This window comes from Leptonychotes weddellii, chromosome 9 (genome assembly GCF_054177405.1).
Source record: "Leptonychotes weddellii isolate Sample4059 chromosome 9, ASM5417740v2, whole genome shotgun sequence".
In the NCBI taxonomy this organism is placed as follows: Eukaryota; Metazoa; Chordata; class Mammalia; order Carnivora; family Phocidae; genus Leptonychotes; species Leptonychotes weddellii.
Window position 1 is genome coordinate 11,538,968 of NC_138377.1, and position 12,924 is coordinate 11,551,891.

General features: G+C 54.5%; 1 protein-coding gene across 1 annotated transcript in view; it reads left to right on the forward strand.

Annotated features, from left to right (window-relative positions):
- TTC7B (tetratricopeptide repeat domain 7B) overlaps positions 1 to 12,924 on the forward strand; it is a 219,442-nt gene that overhangs the window by 186,534 nt on the left and 19,984 nt on the right. The window contains exon 17 of the mRNA XM_081829739.1: positions 3,006 to 3,208. Within this exon, the coding sequence (XP_081685865.1) occupies positions 3,006 to 3,208 (203 nt within the window). The remainder of the gene's footprint in view (positions 1 to 3,005; positions 3,209 to 12,924) is intronic.

Sequence of the window (12,924 nt, forward strand, 5' to 3'; positions counted from 1 at the left end):
GCTGCAGGCCCTGGGGACCGTGGAAATCCATAAACCCACCCTCAAAACGGGAGCAAGTCAGGAGCCAAGTGTCCAGTGGGAGGAACATTCTGTACAGCTCTCCCGAGTCCCTGGCATGCTCAGGCAACCCAAAACCGCAGCGGGCGCGCCGCTGGCTGGCCAGAGCGGGCTGGGAGCAGCATGACGGAAGCAGACGGCCCCGCCGTGGCGTCAGGAGGGTGTTCATCTCCCGGGAGGGGCAGGCTTCTGCCAGGGCCCAAACCGAAGGACAGATCCGTGTCGCCCCTGTTCCTGCAGGGTCCCCGTGTGTCACAGGTGCCCAGTAAACACCTGGGGGGCGGGACCTTGCAGGACAGGAGGCACGACGAGCCAGTATCGCTGTTGTCGGGGCTTGGCTGGATTTGAGTGGCCCGTTTCCCTGTCCGGGGGGCCCTGGGGGGCTCCCCTCCACGGGTCCCTGGGCCAGCCCATCATCTCTGGGCGAGGCTGGATCCCCCTGTCGAGGAGGGGACCCACGGGCTGGAAGAACAGCCGGCAGGCGCGGGACCCGAGTTCTCCAGGGCTCTCTCCTAGCCTGAGGAGGCAGTCATTGGGGAACATGATCACCAGGAAGGAGAGGGTGCTTCCGGAGAGGGGCCACCCAGGAGGGTTGAGGTGAAAAAAATGAGCAGCATTAATACTCCACAGCCATGTGATACACACCTGCCCTTGCCACAGCCTCAGGACTCGAAGCTGGAGGCGGGGAGATAGAAAGCTTGCTGTCCAGGCGTGGACCCCAGATCCCTCAGGAAAACACAGGTAGGGCCACGGCCATCAGAGAGCGCCGAGGCTGGGCTCCCCTCTGAGGGGAAGCGTGGGTCAGAGATGGCTGCCGGGGACGGCGGCTGCGGAGCAGGCCTGGAGGGAGGCTGGGGCGTCCTGGCACCACCGGAAGAGGCAGGAGACCCAAAGCCTGTGTGGAAACTGCACTGGCTCCCCAGGGCAGAGCCTGGGGTGTCGGGGAGCAGGAGGGACACAGGCTCGTGAGGGCAGGAGAGCCAGTCACCCCCGAGGGCTCCGAATGCCAGGCCGAGGGAGCTGGATGTTATTTGGGGTCAGGGGAGCCACTATCCACAGGCCTCCAGCCAGGCCCTGCCTCCAGCTGGCCCTGAGACAAGCTCTTCAGCCTCCCTGTACCTGTTTCCTCGTCTGTGCAGTGGTCCCGTGCACCTGGGTACCATGGGCTCATGTGCAGGTGAAGGGAGGCATGAGAGCACTTCCTGGCGCAAAGCACGTGTTGAGTGAACGTTAGCTACTGCTGTTGTTACTGTTATCGTTCATTCATTCGTTCATTCATTTGTTCGTTCATTCATTCATTCATTCAGCAACTGTTTCCCGAGCTCTGACTGGGTCAGGCGCGCTTCTCATCCCTGGGAACACAGCAGCGAGCAGCACAAACACGGTCCCTACGCTCGTGTGGCTTACGGCTTGCCTTCTAGAGGGGGCCCGCGGCCAGCACGGGAGACAAACGAGATGAACCTGTTGGTCGGAATTAGGGAGGACAAGGAAGCAGAGAAAGGAACAGGGTCGTGCTGAGGACGTGGGGAACAGCACTTTAAGTAGGATGGTCAGGGGAGGCCTCCCCAGGAGTCCACTGGACGGAAGGCTGAAGGGCGTGAGGGGTGAACAGAAGCAGGGGGCCTTAAGGAACCGGCGCTTTTCTGCAGGCGGGAGGACAAGTCTACCTCAGGAGGCTGACCTGGCAGTGGCTGGGTGGGACAGACCATGTGGCAGGCAGCAGGCGAGGGGCCCGAGGAGGCCCTGGCCTAGTCAAGGCAGTTCCAAAGGCCTCCAGACGGCAACTCGTGAGGTGCTGCCAAGGAAAATAGTAAAACTTCTCTATTTCTTTTGTATTGTGTTGTCCTACCATTTCTATTTTGGCCTGCATTATATTATACATAAAATATTACTCTGGGTGGAACTTGGAGGTGTAGGTGCCAGAGGCAGAGGGCCAGTAGTCCAGGCAGGAACCGACAAGCCAGGGGCTGCGTGGGACGGAGAAGGGGTCGATGGGCCCAGAGCACAGCAACCACCTGAGGAGGACTCGGGCAGTAGTCTTGACAGATCCGGCCAAGGAAAGAGGAGAGGGGTCCGATGTCCTTGAAGACGCGGGCCCAGCGCTCGGAGCACAGGCCCAAGCGCCAGGCCCGTGACACCTGAGCATCCCTCCTCTTCGGGAGGCAGGGGCTGCCACGCAACTCAGGACTCCATGGGAGAGAGTGGAGGCCTGCGAGTGGAGGAAAGGTCGCTTTCCTGCTTTTTTGGAAAGCGACGGCTTAGGGGCTGCCACGCAACTCAGGACTCCGCGGGAGAGAGCGGAGGCCTGTGAGTGGAGGAAAGGTCACTTTCCTGCTTTTTTGGAAAGCGACAGCTTGGTTTTCAGAGGGCTGTGTCAATGTTGAATGGTTCATAGTCTCCGGGGCGCAGTAACCCTGCCTGGTTGGAGGGCAGGAGTGATGGAGCAACCATTTTATCTCCTGCCGGTAAACATGGAAGCCGCGGACTGCTCCGTGTGTACACTTTCTTGCATCAGGAGAACAGGCTGGTGCCCTCGAAGGGCTGTGTGCCTCTGGCTTACTTGTCCTTGGGCCCATCCCAGCCCCTTCTTTACGGTTTTACGGTTGTCAGGGCTGAGGGCAGGTGCCCCGGATACCAGGGTGGGCCCTGAGCGTGGATGTCCTCAGAGGGGGACAGGGCCAGGCAGGCCTACCTCCCCTCTGGCGGATGGTGACATGTGTGCCCTCCGAGGCCCTACAGCAGGAACGACTGGAGTCCCTGTGTCACAGTGGGCGGGTCCACTCAGCCTGGGGCATTGGCTGGCTCTGGGCCCTGCGTATTCCAGATGCGCTCCTGCCAGACTCCCATGGGGGGGCTGTAAATGTCCCCAGCCAGAGTCACAGCCGTTCGCAGGACCTGTGAAGGGCAGTGAACCAGGAAAGCATCTGCCTTCTGCTCTCTCCCCACAGCTGAAGTCTACATTGGCATCGGGAAGCCTGCAGAAGCCACAGCCTGTACTCAGGAAGCTGCCAACCTCTTCCCGATGTCCCACAACGTCCTGTACATGCGCGGACAGGTTGCTGAGCTCCGGGGAAACCTCGATGAAGCCCGGCGGTGGTACGAAGAAGCCTTATCCATCAGTCCCACGCACGTGAAGAGCATGCAGCGACTGGTGAGTCTCAGAGCCAGGCTAGGACCCCACTCCTGGATTGGGGCTCCCCTTGGAAGCAGCAGGTAGCTCGTGACCCCTAAACCCCCTTCCTCTTCGAAGGCCCATGCACTTAGCCTGCCAGGCTGTCGAGTTGCATGGGGCCAGCAGCACCATTCCCGTGTGGTTTATGCAGATGGAGCCCGTGGGAGTTGGCAGTGCTCACTCTTAGCCGCCGTACCCAGTGGTCCTGTTCTGCGCAAGGGGCGGTGGGAGTCACTGGTCCCCTGGGCCTTGCTTGTAGCAGCCACCTCGGGGGGTGTCCATACCCCAGGGAGACTCCAGCTTGTCTCCGAGGCTGCCGGCTAGTAGGGGCATCTTAGAGGAGGCAAGTCACCTAGTTTCCACCCTGCGTATGGGGGCAGTGGCTCCCCAGAAATGCACCTGCGCCCTCCCAGATGCCCAGGCCAGAAGCCTGGGGCTGCCCTGCTGCCCCCCTCCCTGCCTGGCCTGGAGTCAGCTCTCCCTCCGCCTCGGCTTCGGTCAGGTGGGGGTCACCTGACCTGATCGCCCTGCAGCGTTCTCGTCGTTGCACTGACGGAGTTTGGCACGTGTATTGAGCACAGCTGCCCCCCAAAGCTGGCGGTCTCCTGTTACCTTCTTGTGAGGGTCTGAATCGAAACTCAAAGGTTACCAAAGTCTGAGTTGCTGCTAAAAAGCCCTTCTGCCTCTCTGCCCCTGCGTGCCCGGCTGAGGTTCGGGATTTGTGCTTTGTACTCAGGGATAGGGTATCTCTGATTTAATGAACCGCAGGAAGAGGGAGCCTTAGAGTGAGCTGAGGTGGCCTTCGTGTCCGCAGCCCTTGGGAGCCCGGTGTCCGTAATCAGGGGTTAGTGTGGGATTCGAAGAGCGAGCACTGGACAGGGAGTCTGGGAACAGACCCTGCGCCATCAGTCACTGGCTCTTAAACCTTGGGGAAAAAGACCCTAAGCTGTCTGCACTCAGTTTCCTTTCTGTAAAATGAAAACAAGCAGCTCGAGGGGCTGTGAGTCTCATCCAGCACCAGGAGGGTAATGTTTTGTACCTAAGAAGTCAGATGTTCTCGGAAGGATCCCAAAGCCTTCATTCTCTTGCCATTTCTCATAGTAATAGGGCAGAATGTACGAGGGGCTCAGCACTTTCAAAAGTGACTAACTACTAGTTTCCAGTTTTAAAGATAAGTCAGACCTTATCATAATTACAGCTACTTGATTTTTTCACCTTCCCTTTATTGAGCATTTTGTAGCTCAGTTTTATAAATAATTTTACATATTATCCAAACATTAGTGTATTTGATTAAAAATATTACATGGCTTTTAATTTTTTGTCTCTCTATTGTAAGAGGGATTTGTAAAGAGCTTTTCAAATCTCTGTGCTTTTGCTAGAGCATCGCAGAAGAGGTATAATCAACGCCATGTACCCAGCCTTTTTATTGAAAAGAAGCAGCCTGTTTCTACCCCGGGGCCTATGAATTATTCAGACAAGTATTTCTTGCTCATCCCCAAGGGGAACACATGAGACAAAAGATCAAATAGGAAAATCGCACTGGGGAAGTTTTCTGTTTCACCTTTGGAACTTTTTGAGACACCCGAGCTCCCCAACCAATGGCAGATGCTTTCCTTTCAAAAGGAGTAGCCCCGGCCAGGGGAGCTGGTGAGCGGGGCCCAGGTGAGGGCTCGCCTTGCCTGCCGGATCAGGGGCAACAGCTGAGCCTTGTCTGGCTCAGAGGCATTCTTGCCAGTAGAAAATAGTCCTCATAAACCCTTAAGACTTTTCTCAGTGCATCCTGATATATTCAGAAACTGTCCAGACTAGAGGCAGGTTGAGACCAGGAGGCCTACAAATTTCGAAGGGTTTAGATCCTTGGAGTCTAATACTGCCCAGGGACTGTGATTGGGATGACCCCAAAGGGCAGCTTGGATGGCCCCTTCGTGGTGACCTTGTAAATGACGCTCCCTGGCCTGTGTTCCCCAGACTGCCCCCCCACATGGTGTCTGTGGAGGGGAGGCCCCCAGAGCCCCCAGGTCCCCCAGCCCTGACACATCACAGCCCTCTCTTTCCCGCCTCCATCCCCAGGCTGTGCAGGAAAGCTGTGTGTCTATGGCATGGGGCCTACCAAGGGAAGAAGGTGGCCTTTGCAATACACTCTAGAAGCTAAGGATGAGGCTCCAGGCCAGAAAAGGTGTGAGATTTGAATCCCAGCTCTGTCACTTACTGGCTTTGGGACCACAGGCAAGTCACCCTCTTGGTGCCTCAGCGTCCTCAGATGTATGAATGGGGATAATATTAGGGCCAGACACAAATTAAAGCACAGAACTGAAATCTCTTATCAAGGCACAAAAGGTCCTGCCTCTGCCCTCACGGAAACCAGACTGGTTCGCAGGCCCCTAGGTTGAGGGACAGGGGTCAGCAGAGAGATCAGAAGCCTTTTACCACCAAGGCCCAGGGAAGAGCCAGGGGCTCCAGACTTCTGTGGTGGAGTGGGTGGAAACGGCTGAGAGCCGTGACAGTCGCCCAGCCCTCCGGGTGAGGAGGGTGCAAGCGAGGGGCTTGGCCAGGCCAGGGCAAGGCTCAGAAGATCCAAGTTAGAAGGAGTTTGAAGAACATGAGCACTGGAAACTTCCCGAAAACCAATCAAGGGGGTTTCCGGGGAAGGAACCCATTGCAGGCGGACTATGGGTCGTAGAAAAAACCAGACAACGGAAAGTGTATCCACACCAGCCGTACTGCTCAGGGAGGAAAGTGGGGAGGTGGAGGGACAGTGGGAGGGAGCTGTTTTGGAGGAAGGAAGCCATGTCCACTGTAGGTGGAACCCAGGTAGCAAATGGCAATGGCAGAGACCTGAATATGGTCAGGAGCTCGGCTTATTCCGTGAAGAACAATGACTTGCTGACTTCTAGGGGTTGTTAGTGACAGCGTTCGCCAGATCGCCCGACCCAGCTTGGAGGAGAGGTACCACTTAAGCAGAAATGCAAACACACTCATATTGCTAAAAAAGTAATAATGACCTGGAGGGGTTGGTATTCATTAAGGTTAATAGAAGGTCAGACTTGACAAAAGAAATGGAAATTACACCCCAGTGAAAATGAACACTTTTCTAATAGTTTTAGCCTTCATCTGTGTGTTTAAATTCACATATAGAAAGAAGGGAGAGCAGAAATAATGTGTTTAATATTAATAATGAGTTAGCACCAGACAAGGGAGGCAGAGAGCTGAGTGTGGGCAGACATTAAAGGACCAGTGAGCTGAAGGGATAAGGAATTACGAAGTAATGTTGACAAGGGGAGGAATTCGGAGAGTGATCAGACTTCTTCCAGAGAATCTAAAGGCATATTTTCATATCATTTTTGCATAAGCGCATACATTTACATGCATTTGCCTGCCATATTTCATTCCCAGTACCCCACATGAATTAATGAAACCCAGAGCGTCCTGTGATCTGGAGTAAGGGGAGAGGAGAACACGGGGCTGCCGGTGTCCTGGGGGGCAGAGGAACGGCCTCCTTGGGCAGTGCTGCCCAGGCCAGGGACAGGCACAGAGACTCAGGGCAGCCAAGGACAGAATTACCAGGAGGACAGGGACAGGCTTTGCAAACAGGGACATCTGCTTAACATCTGATAATGTCAGCCTGGGCTCTCGGGGGCAATGCACGAGATTGGAGGGTGAGAAAGGGAGAACTTTCAGGAGAGGAACGAGTGTGGCAGGGAGCCAAGAAGGCAGTCTAAGAGGCGCTGATAAAGCGAAGAGGGAGAAATAAATTTATCCTAGACCATATTAGCAGGGAAACTCAGGCCTTCCTCCAGACCATGTGACAGGGTGAGAAAAGGTGTGGCACAGAGGCAAGTGGTGGGGGCCGCCCAGGGCTTCCCAGAGAGAAGGGGCAGAGCGCTGAAGAGGGCTGTGAGCTGGAGAGGGACTGGGCCCAGGGGGAGCAGGGGAGGGCAGGGGTGAGCCAGAGCCCACCCCGCCCTCGCAGGGGGCAGGAGGAGAGCTGGTGTGTCACCCTGAGGGGCCAGCCTCCCCCTAGAGCAAGTCTGGTACGACAGAGGCACTGATATTCCAGAGCTGTTGCTCAGAGAGGAGAAAATATAGGCTAAAAGCACTAAGGGGCCAGCCTCTTGAATGTTGACGTTCCCAAGACAAGGCCTAGAAAGGGACAGAAGCCAGCAGTCATTCAGAGGAGGGTAACCAGAAGGCTGGGGAAGGCGGGAAATTGCACCCCCTCGGCCGAAGTCGTGGTGAGAGACCATTGGTGGGGCTCCCCAAAGAAACGGGAAGATGGCTGAGAAGAGAGGCGGTTGGGGGCGATGGGGTAGGCCCGGCACTCCACCCAAGGAGTGGGGCTGAGGCCTGTCTTCTGTGGAAGGATCGTTAAGACATGAAAAGCCCCCCAAAGGTCAGTCACGATGGCTTCAGGTGGTCTCATACACAGGCTGTCTTTGAGGGTTTTCTCCACGGTCTTACGTTTTCCAAAACTCCAGAAGTCTGGAGTGACGTGAAAGCCGTTAGAAGTGGCGTTGGACTTCTGTTCCAGGGTGTACATTAGTGGGCAAGACTGGCAGGATGGTGGAGCTGTTGGAAAAGTGCATTTGATGAAGAAGTGGCAGAAGCATGTCAAGCGGATGGCGGGTTTAGAAGGAGGACAGCCAGTGGGCCGTGCGGTGGGACGTGTCTTGTGGACTGTTACTACGTTTAAGTTGTTCTACCAGCTCTAAGGTTTGACCCAGAAGTATTCGTCACAACGAGGCTGGCTAACGACACTGATCAGGAAGAAGGCTCTTCGGAGGTTCAGAGCGGGGCCGGGCGTCCGAGCTCCCTTTAAACTGTCTTCGGGCTTGCTGACTGTGGGAAAAGACTTCCTCCCAGGATGCATGACGAGCTGGCTGGGTGGCAGGGAGGGTCTGAATCCAGGGAAAGAGGGGAGCTCTGGCTTGCCGCCAGCAGCTTGCACTGCAAAGTGATGGAACCTGGGTGTTGTTCTCCCTCGCGTCTTTTCAAGTGTCCGTCTGTTTCATGAGCTTTGGGGGGACCTTGTTTGTGTCTCGCATTTTACTACTTGGAAGCGTGTTTTCGGATGTGTGCCTCTGTTGGAAGAGAGATGCAGCATGACGGTGATGAACTTGCAGTGTTACCCTAGAGGTGGGCAGCCTGTGTCTGTGTATCTGTCTGATCCATCCGTCAGTCTGGCCAGGGGGCGCTGGGGTTGAGGGCGGCCCAGGGCTCAGACACACCGGGCAGGGTTTCACATGGGCATGGCTCCAGTTTTCCCCTAACAAACCCCGTCTTGAAGAGCGGCCCTTGATCCCTTCTGTCACTCTGGGTAAGACAATGAAGTGGATGAAACAGAATCAAGACACCCTGCCCCTTTCAAATGCTGATCTTTGGAAATGGATCCATTTCATCTGAAGTATCCATTTTCTTCCTCCACTTAGAATGATTGGCAGGAACGAAACCTTGCCATGGCCAAATGAGAAGGCTCTTTTATCTATGAATTGCATTTTATTTACTTCCTGGGTTTAAAAAAAATGCTTTTAAAATTAAGAAGAGCAATTTTTTTTCCTTTGAAGAAAGACTTAATGAAATGTTTGGATGTCTTCCCTTCCCTACACATCATGTGCTGGTTGATAGAACCCTTAAGTGTACAAGACTTAATTTCTCTAATATCTTTACTCGTTATAACTGGGATTCAAACTAACAGTGCAAAAGAAAAAGTAGTGCATTCTGTTGGGTGATTAGGACTCTGTTCCTTATTCTACTTTCTCTCCCTTCTTATAGTGGTGCACACTACATTTGAGCCCCTTAGTAGCTCAACGCCCTTTAGAGAACTATTAATATTTGGCATGAATATAAACTCTACAAAGAAATGTAAAACTTCATCTGCCAGTTGTGTTTGTTCTCACAGTAGGCGCTAAGGTGGACAATTTCTTTTTCACCACTGGAGAACCTGCTCTCGGTGACCCGTCGCAGTCTACATTGCAAGTTAGGAGCAGAACCACGGCTGGGCTGGGTGATACTAAGATTGGACATTTGTGGAATCACTGAAGCGTCTACAGCTTGAGTGATAGCTCAGCACAGGGGTTACGAGCCTGGCGCTGGAACCAGCCTGGGCTTGGGTTCAAATTCCAGCTTTGTCACGTTGAACAGTACAGCCTGAGGGAAGTTCCTTAATCTGTCCCTACTTCCATTCCGTCAGCCTTCCATTCCATCAGCCGTTAAGCAGGGAGAACCATAGTGCCCCCCATGGTGTTACTGGGTGGTTAAATGAGTTAATACAGGGGCGCCTGGGTGGCCCAGTCGGGGAAGCATCTGCCTTCGGCTCAGGTCATGATCTCAGGGTCCCGAGTCGGGCTCCCTGCTCATCGGAGAGTCTGCTTCCCCCCCTTCCTCTGTGCGCTCCCTCTCAAATAAATAAATAAAATTTTTTAAAAATGAGTTAATACAGACTGCAAAGCACTCTGTAAACACTAGCTGTGAACATTACTATCATTCTCTATAATTTGGGTCACACCTATGGTAGAAGCCTCTCCGTATCTACTTGACAGTGAGGGGGGGCATCTCCTTTCCAAAAGATCCTCCCACGGGCATGGCTTTCCTTCTGAACCAAATTTCAGCAGCTGGAGGAGCCGAAATAAGAATGTATCATGGCACGTGGTTGGCCAAAACCATGTGCTTTTGCCTTTAAGTATTACTTTCTGTTTCTCTGGAGCCTGTAGCCCAACTTATTAGAGTTGAAAGGAATAGGAAGGGGGATGTGACTTGTCAGGCAGAGACGGGAAGCATCTCTGGCTGGGCTCAGGGGGCCAGACCAGGGCTGCCGGCAGCTGGGCCCACCCCTGGGCTGGGGCCGGGGGTGGGGGGCGGTGGAGCAGGCCCTGGACCTGGACGGAGGAGCTGGGCAGGCTCCGTAGACTGGCCTGGGCAGCAGAGCCTGCCATGGAGCCCAGCTCAAGTGTCACACCTCTGAGAAGCCTTTCTTGACCCCTACCCACCCACCCCTGCAAAGGGGCTCTCAGCCCCTTGACTTCCCTCCCTTGAAGCACCTCAAGAGGTGCTTCAGCAACAAACGTAGAGTTCCTTTCTCATGGATCCGTCTGCTCCTTGGGGGAGGCTCCATGCCTGAGGTGGCACAGTGGCCAGTCTAGACCAGGCGTGGCGGGTAGATGAGGTGGGGCAGGGAGAGAGGGAGAACAACAAGTTCAAGAGCCAAGTTGACCTTGACAGATGTCATTATTCCCCTTTTACAAACGAGGCCCCTCAGGGACCCTGGGTGGCTCAGTCGGTTAAGCGTCTGCCTTCAGCTTAGGTCATGATCCTAGGGTCCTGGGATCGAGCCCCACATCGGGCTCCCTGCTCCGCGGGGAGCCTGCTTCTCCCTCTGCCTCTGCCTCTCTCTCTCTCTCTCATGAATAAATAAATAAAATCTTTAAAAAAAAAACCCAAGAAAACGAGGCACCTCAAAGCACTGGGTGCATTCCCTTGAATAGATTGTGAGCAAATATCATTGGAACATGCTATTTTTAAATAGGTTAACTTTGTTTGTGCAGAGGCCTCTGGGTGTTTGTTGGCTTGGCCTTGGCACACTCCCTTCCCACCATGAGTATAGGAAATGACACTGAGGGGGGACTGGAGGCTGCAGCACATGATTTCACATGAGGCCAAGGCCATGGAGACCAAGTCAGCTAATTAATGGAACCTTCCAGTGCAGCGGGATCTGAGTGTATTACAGGCCAAATCTCAAAAGGGATGCGATACGCTGGAAGGTGGGGCTCCTGTCAGGTGTGCCTGGCACATCCGGGTCCCCAGGCTGACCTGCAGCACCTGCTCCGGCGGCTGAATGGGGGGCAGCCCTGGGGCCCTGGGTGGGAGCAGTGGCCACCCCACTCAAGTTCAGATGCTCCGTCCTGTTGCTCCCAAGCACATTCTTCTTTGCTGGCCCCTGTACCCCATCTGGGGATTGCGGGGGTCACTGTCCTTAGACCAGAGACTGCCGTGAAACAGTGTGTAGGCAGCCGTGCTGGAGTCCACAGTGGTCTTCCCGGGCCCATGTGTGTTCCCTGGCAGTCTGCTCTCTGTCTCTCTCAGCTCCGTCGGAGAGGATCCCCCTCTGAGAAGCTGACCCACGATAACCATGCCCATGAGAGACCTAGTTTCAGACTAGGAACTGAAATGGTAATTTATAAAGAATGGTACCTTTCCTGGGCAGACCCCCTGCTCTCCCACCCCTCCTCGTCGCCAGAGAAGCTCACCCTCTAAGCCAGATGCCAGGTTCCCAGAGACAGATGCCAGGGAGGCTGAAATGGCCATCCCCACACAGCCTGGGACACTGAGGCAGACAGGGTGAGACATGGCAGGTGCTGAGGGATTGGGGCTGTGCAGATCCAGGCCGTAGCCCTGCCTCCAACACAGACAGCCCCTTCCTGGACCCTGGACTCTCCAACTCTCACTTTCCCTTTAGGCCAGAGGTCCCCAGCAATGTCCCATGGTTCCAGATGAGCCAAGAAGGGGACAGCCTCTGCCCTTGGGAGTGCCAAGGAGAGTGGGGAGCTTGTCACCCTTGGCCTAGAGCAACCTGGTCCTCTCGCCCCAGTGTGCCATACAAATATCATTAAATACCATTTTTTATTTGAGAAAAGCAGATGCCCAAACCCCACTCCCTCTGTTCAGATGAATTCTCTTATTGTGGCGTTTCTGGCAAGCCGCCCCCTGGTCACCTCTTCCCGAGGACACTCCCTCATCCCTTGATGGTGACCCAGGACACATCCTTAGCCCTTCTTATGTGGTTCCCTCTGTAGACTGTGAGCCTGGTGTCTTGTTCAGGGCGTGCCTTCTGATCTTGGTCCCAGGCTGAGGGAGTCTCTGCTTGTACCCCCAAACCCAGATTCAAGTAGCTTCTCTTGTTTCCACAGCACCAAGACACGTCCCTTGCTTTCACGTCCAGCTTTGAGGGTGAGCTCCTCTGGCGGGGGCGGGGCATGTTGCTCTGACTGGGTTAGCACCGTGCCTGCACCCGTTTGGGGTCGGATGACCACGGTGGCAATAACAGTGAGCCCGCCAGAGCCAGGTCGGGGGGCGAGAACCATGTAGGGAGGAGGGGGAGGGATTGGAAATGATTTGAGGGAAGAACCAGGTACTTGAAAGGTTGTTTTTTTTTTTTTTTTATGACTCAAGCTGTGTCCTCACATTCTTTTGAAAATAAGTATTTTTAGCTTAGAGCATTTTCTGTTTGTTGGGTATGTGTGTCGTCCTTGGAGCGAAAGGAGTGTCCCCTGGCAACGTGGAGCTTCTGCATCCACGTGACTCCTGTGTGGCTTATGGCCCTCGTTCTGGCCAGTCCCTCCCACAAGCTCTCCCACCACTAGCGGGTGCAGAGATACTCTCTGCAGACATTTTCCGCTTGGTTTTTGGAACCCTCCTACCCACTGCAGCATTTTCTCCGTGCTGGCCAGGGACATAGGACATCGGGCCACCGGTGCTTTCATCGAGGGCTGAAATCACAGACCCAGAAACAACAGAGGCCCGGTGCAGGCTCTGAATACGAGCCATGTCACTGGGCCTTCCTTTGCCGCAGCTTATGGAAAAAATTAATTCTGTGTTTATTTCTGTTTTCTGTTTTGGAGTCTTAGATGACTAATTGCAGGCAGTGCAGCCCAGTGTCTCATTAGTAATTATGACCTAAAATTATTTAAGATCTGACGTACTCT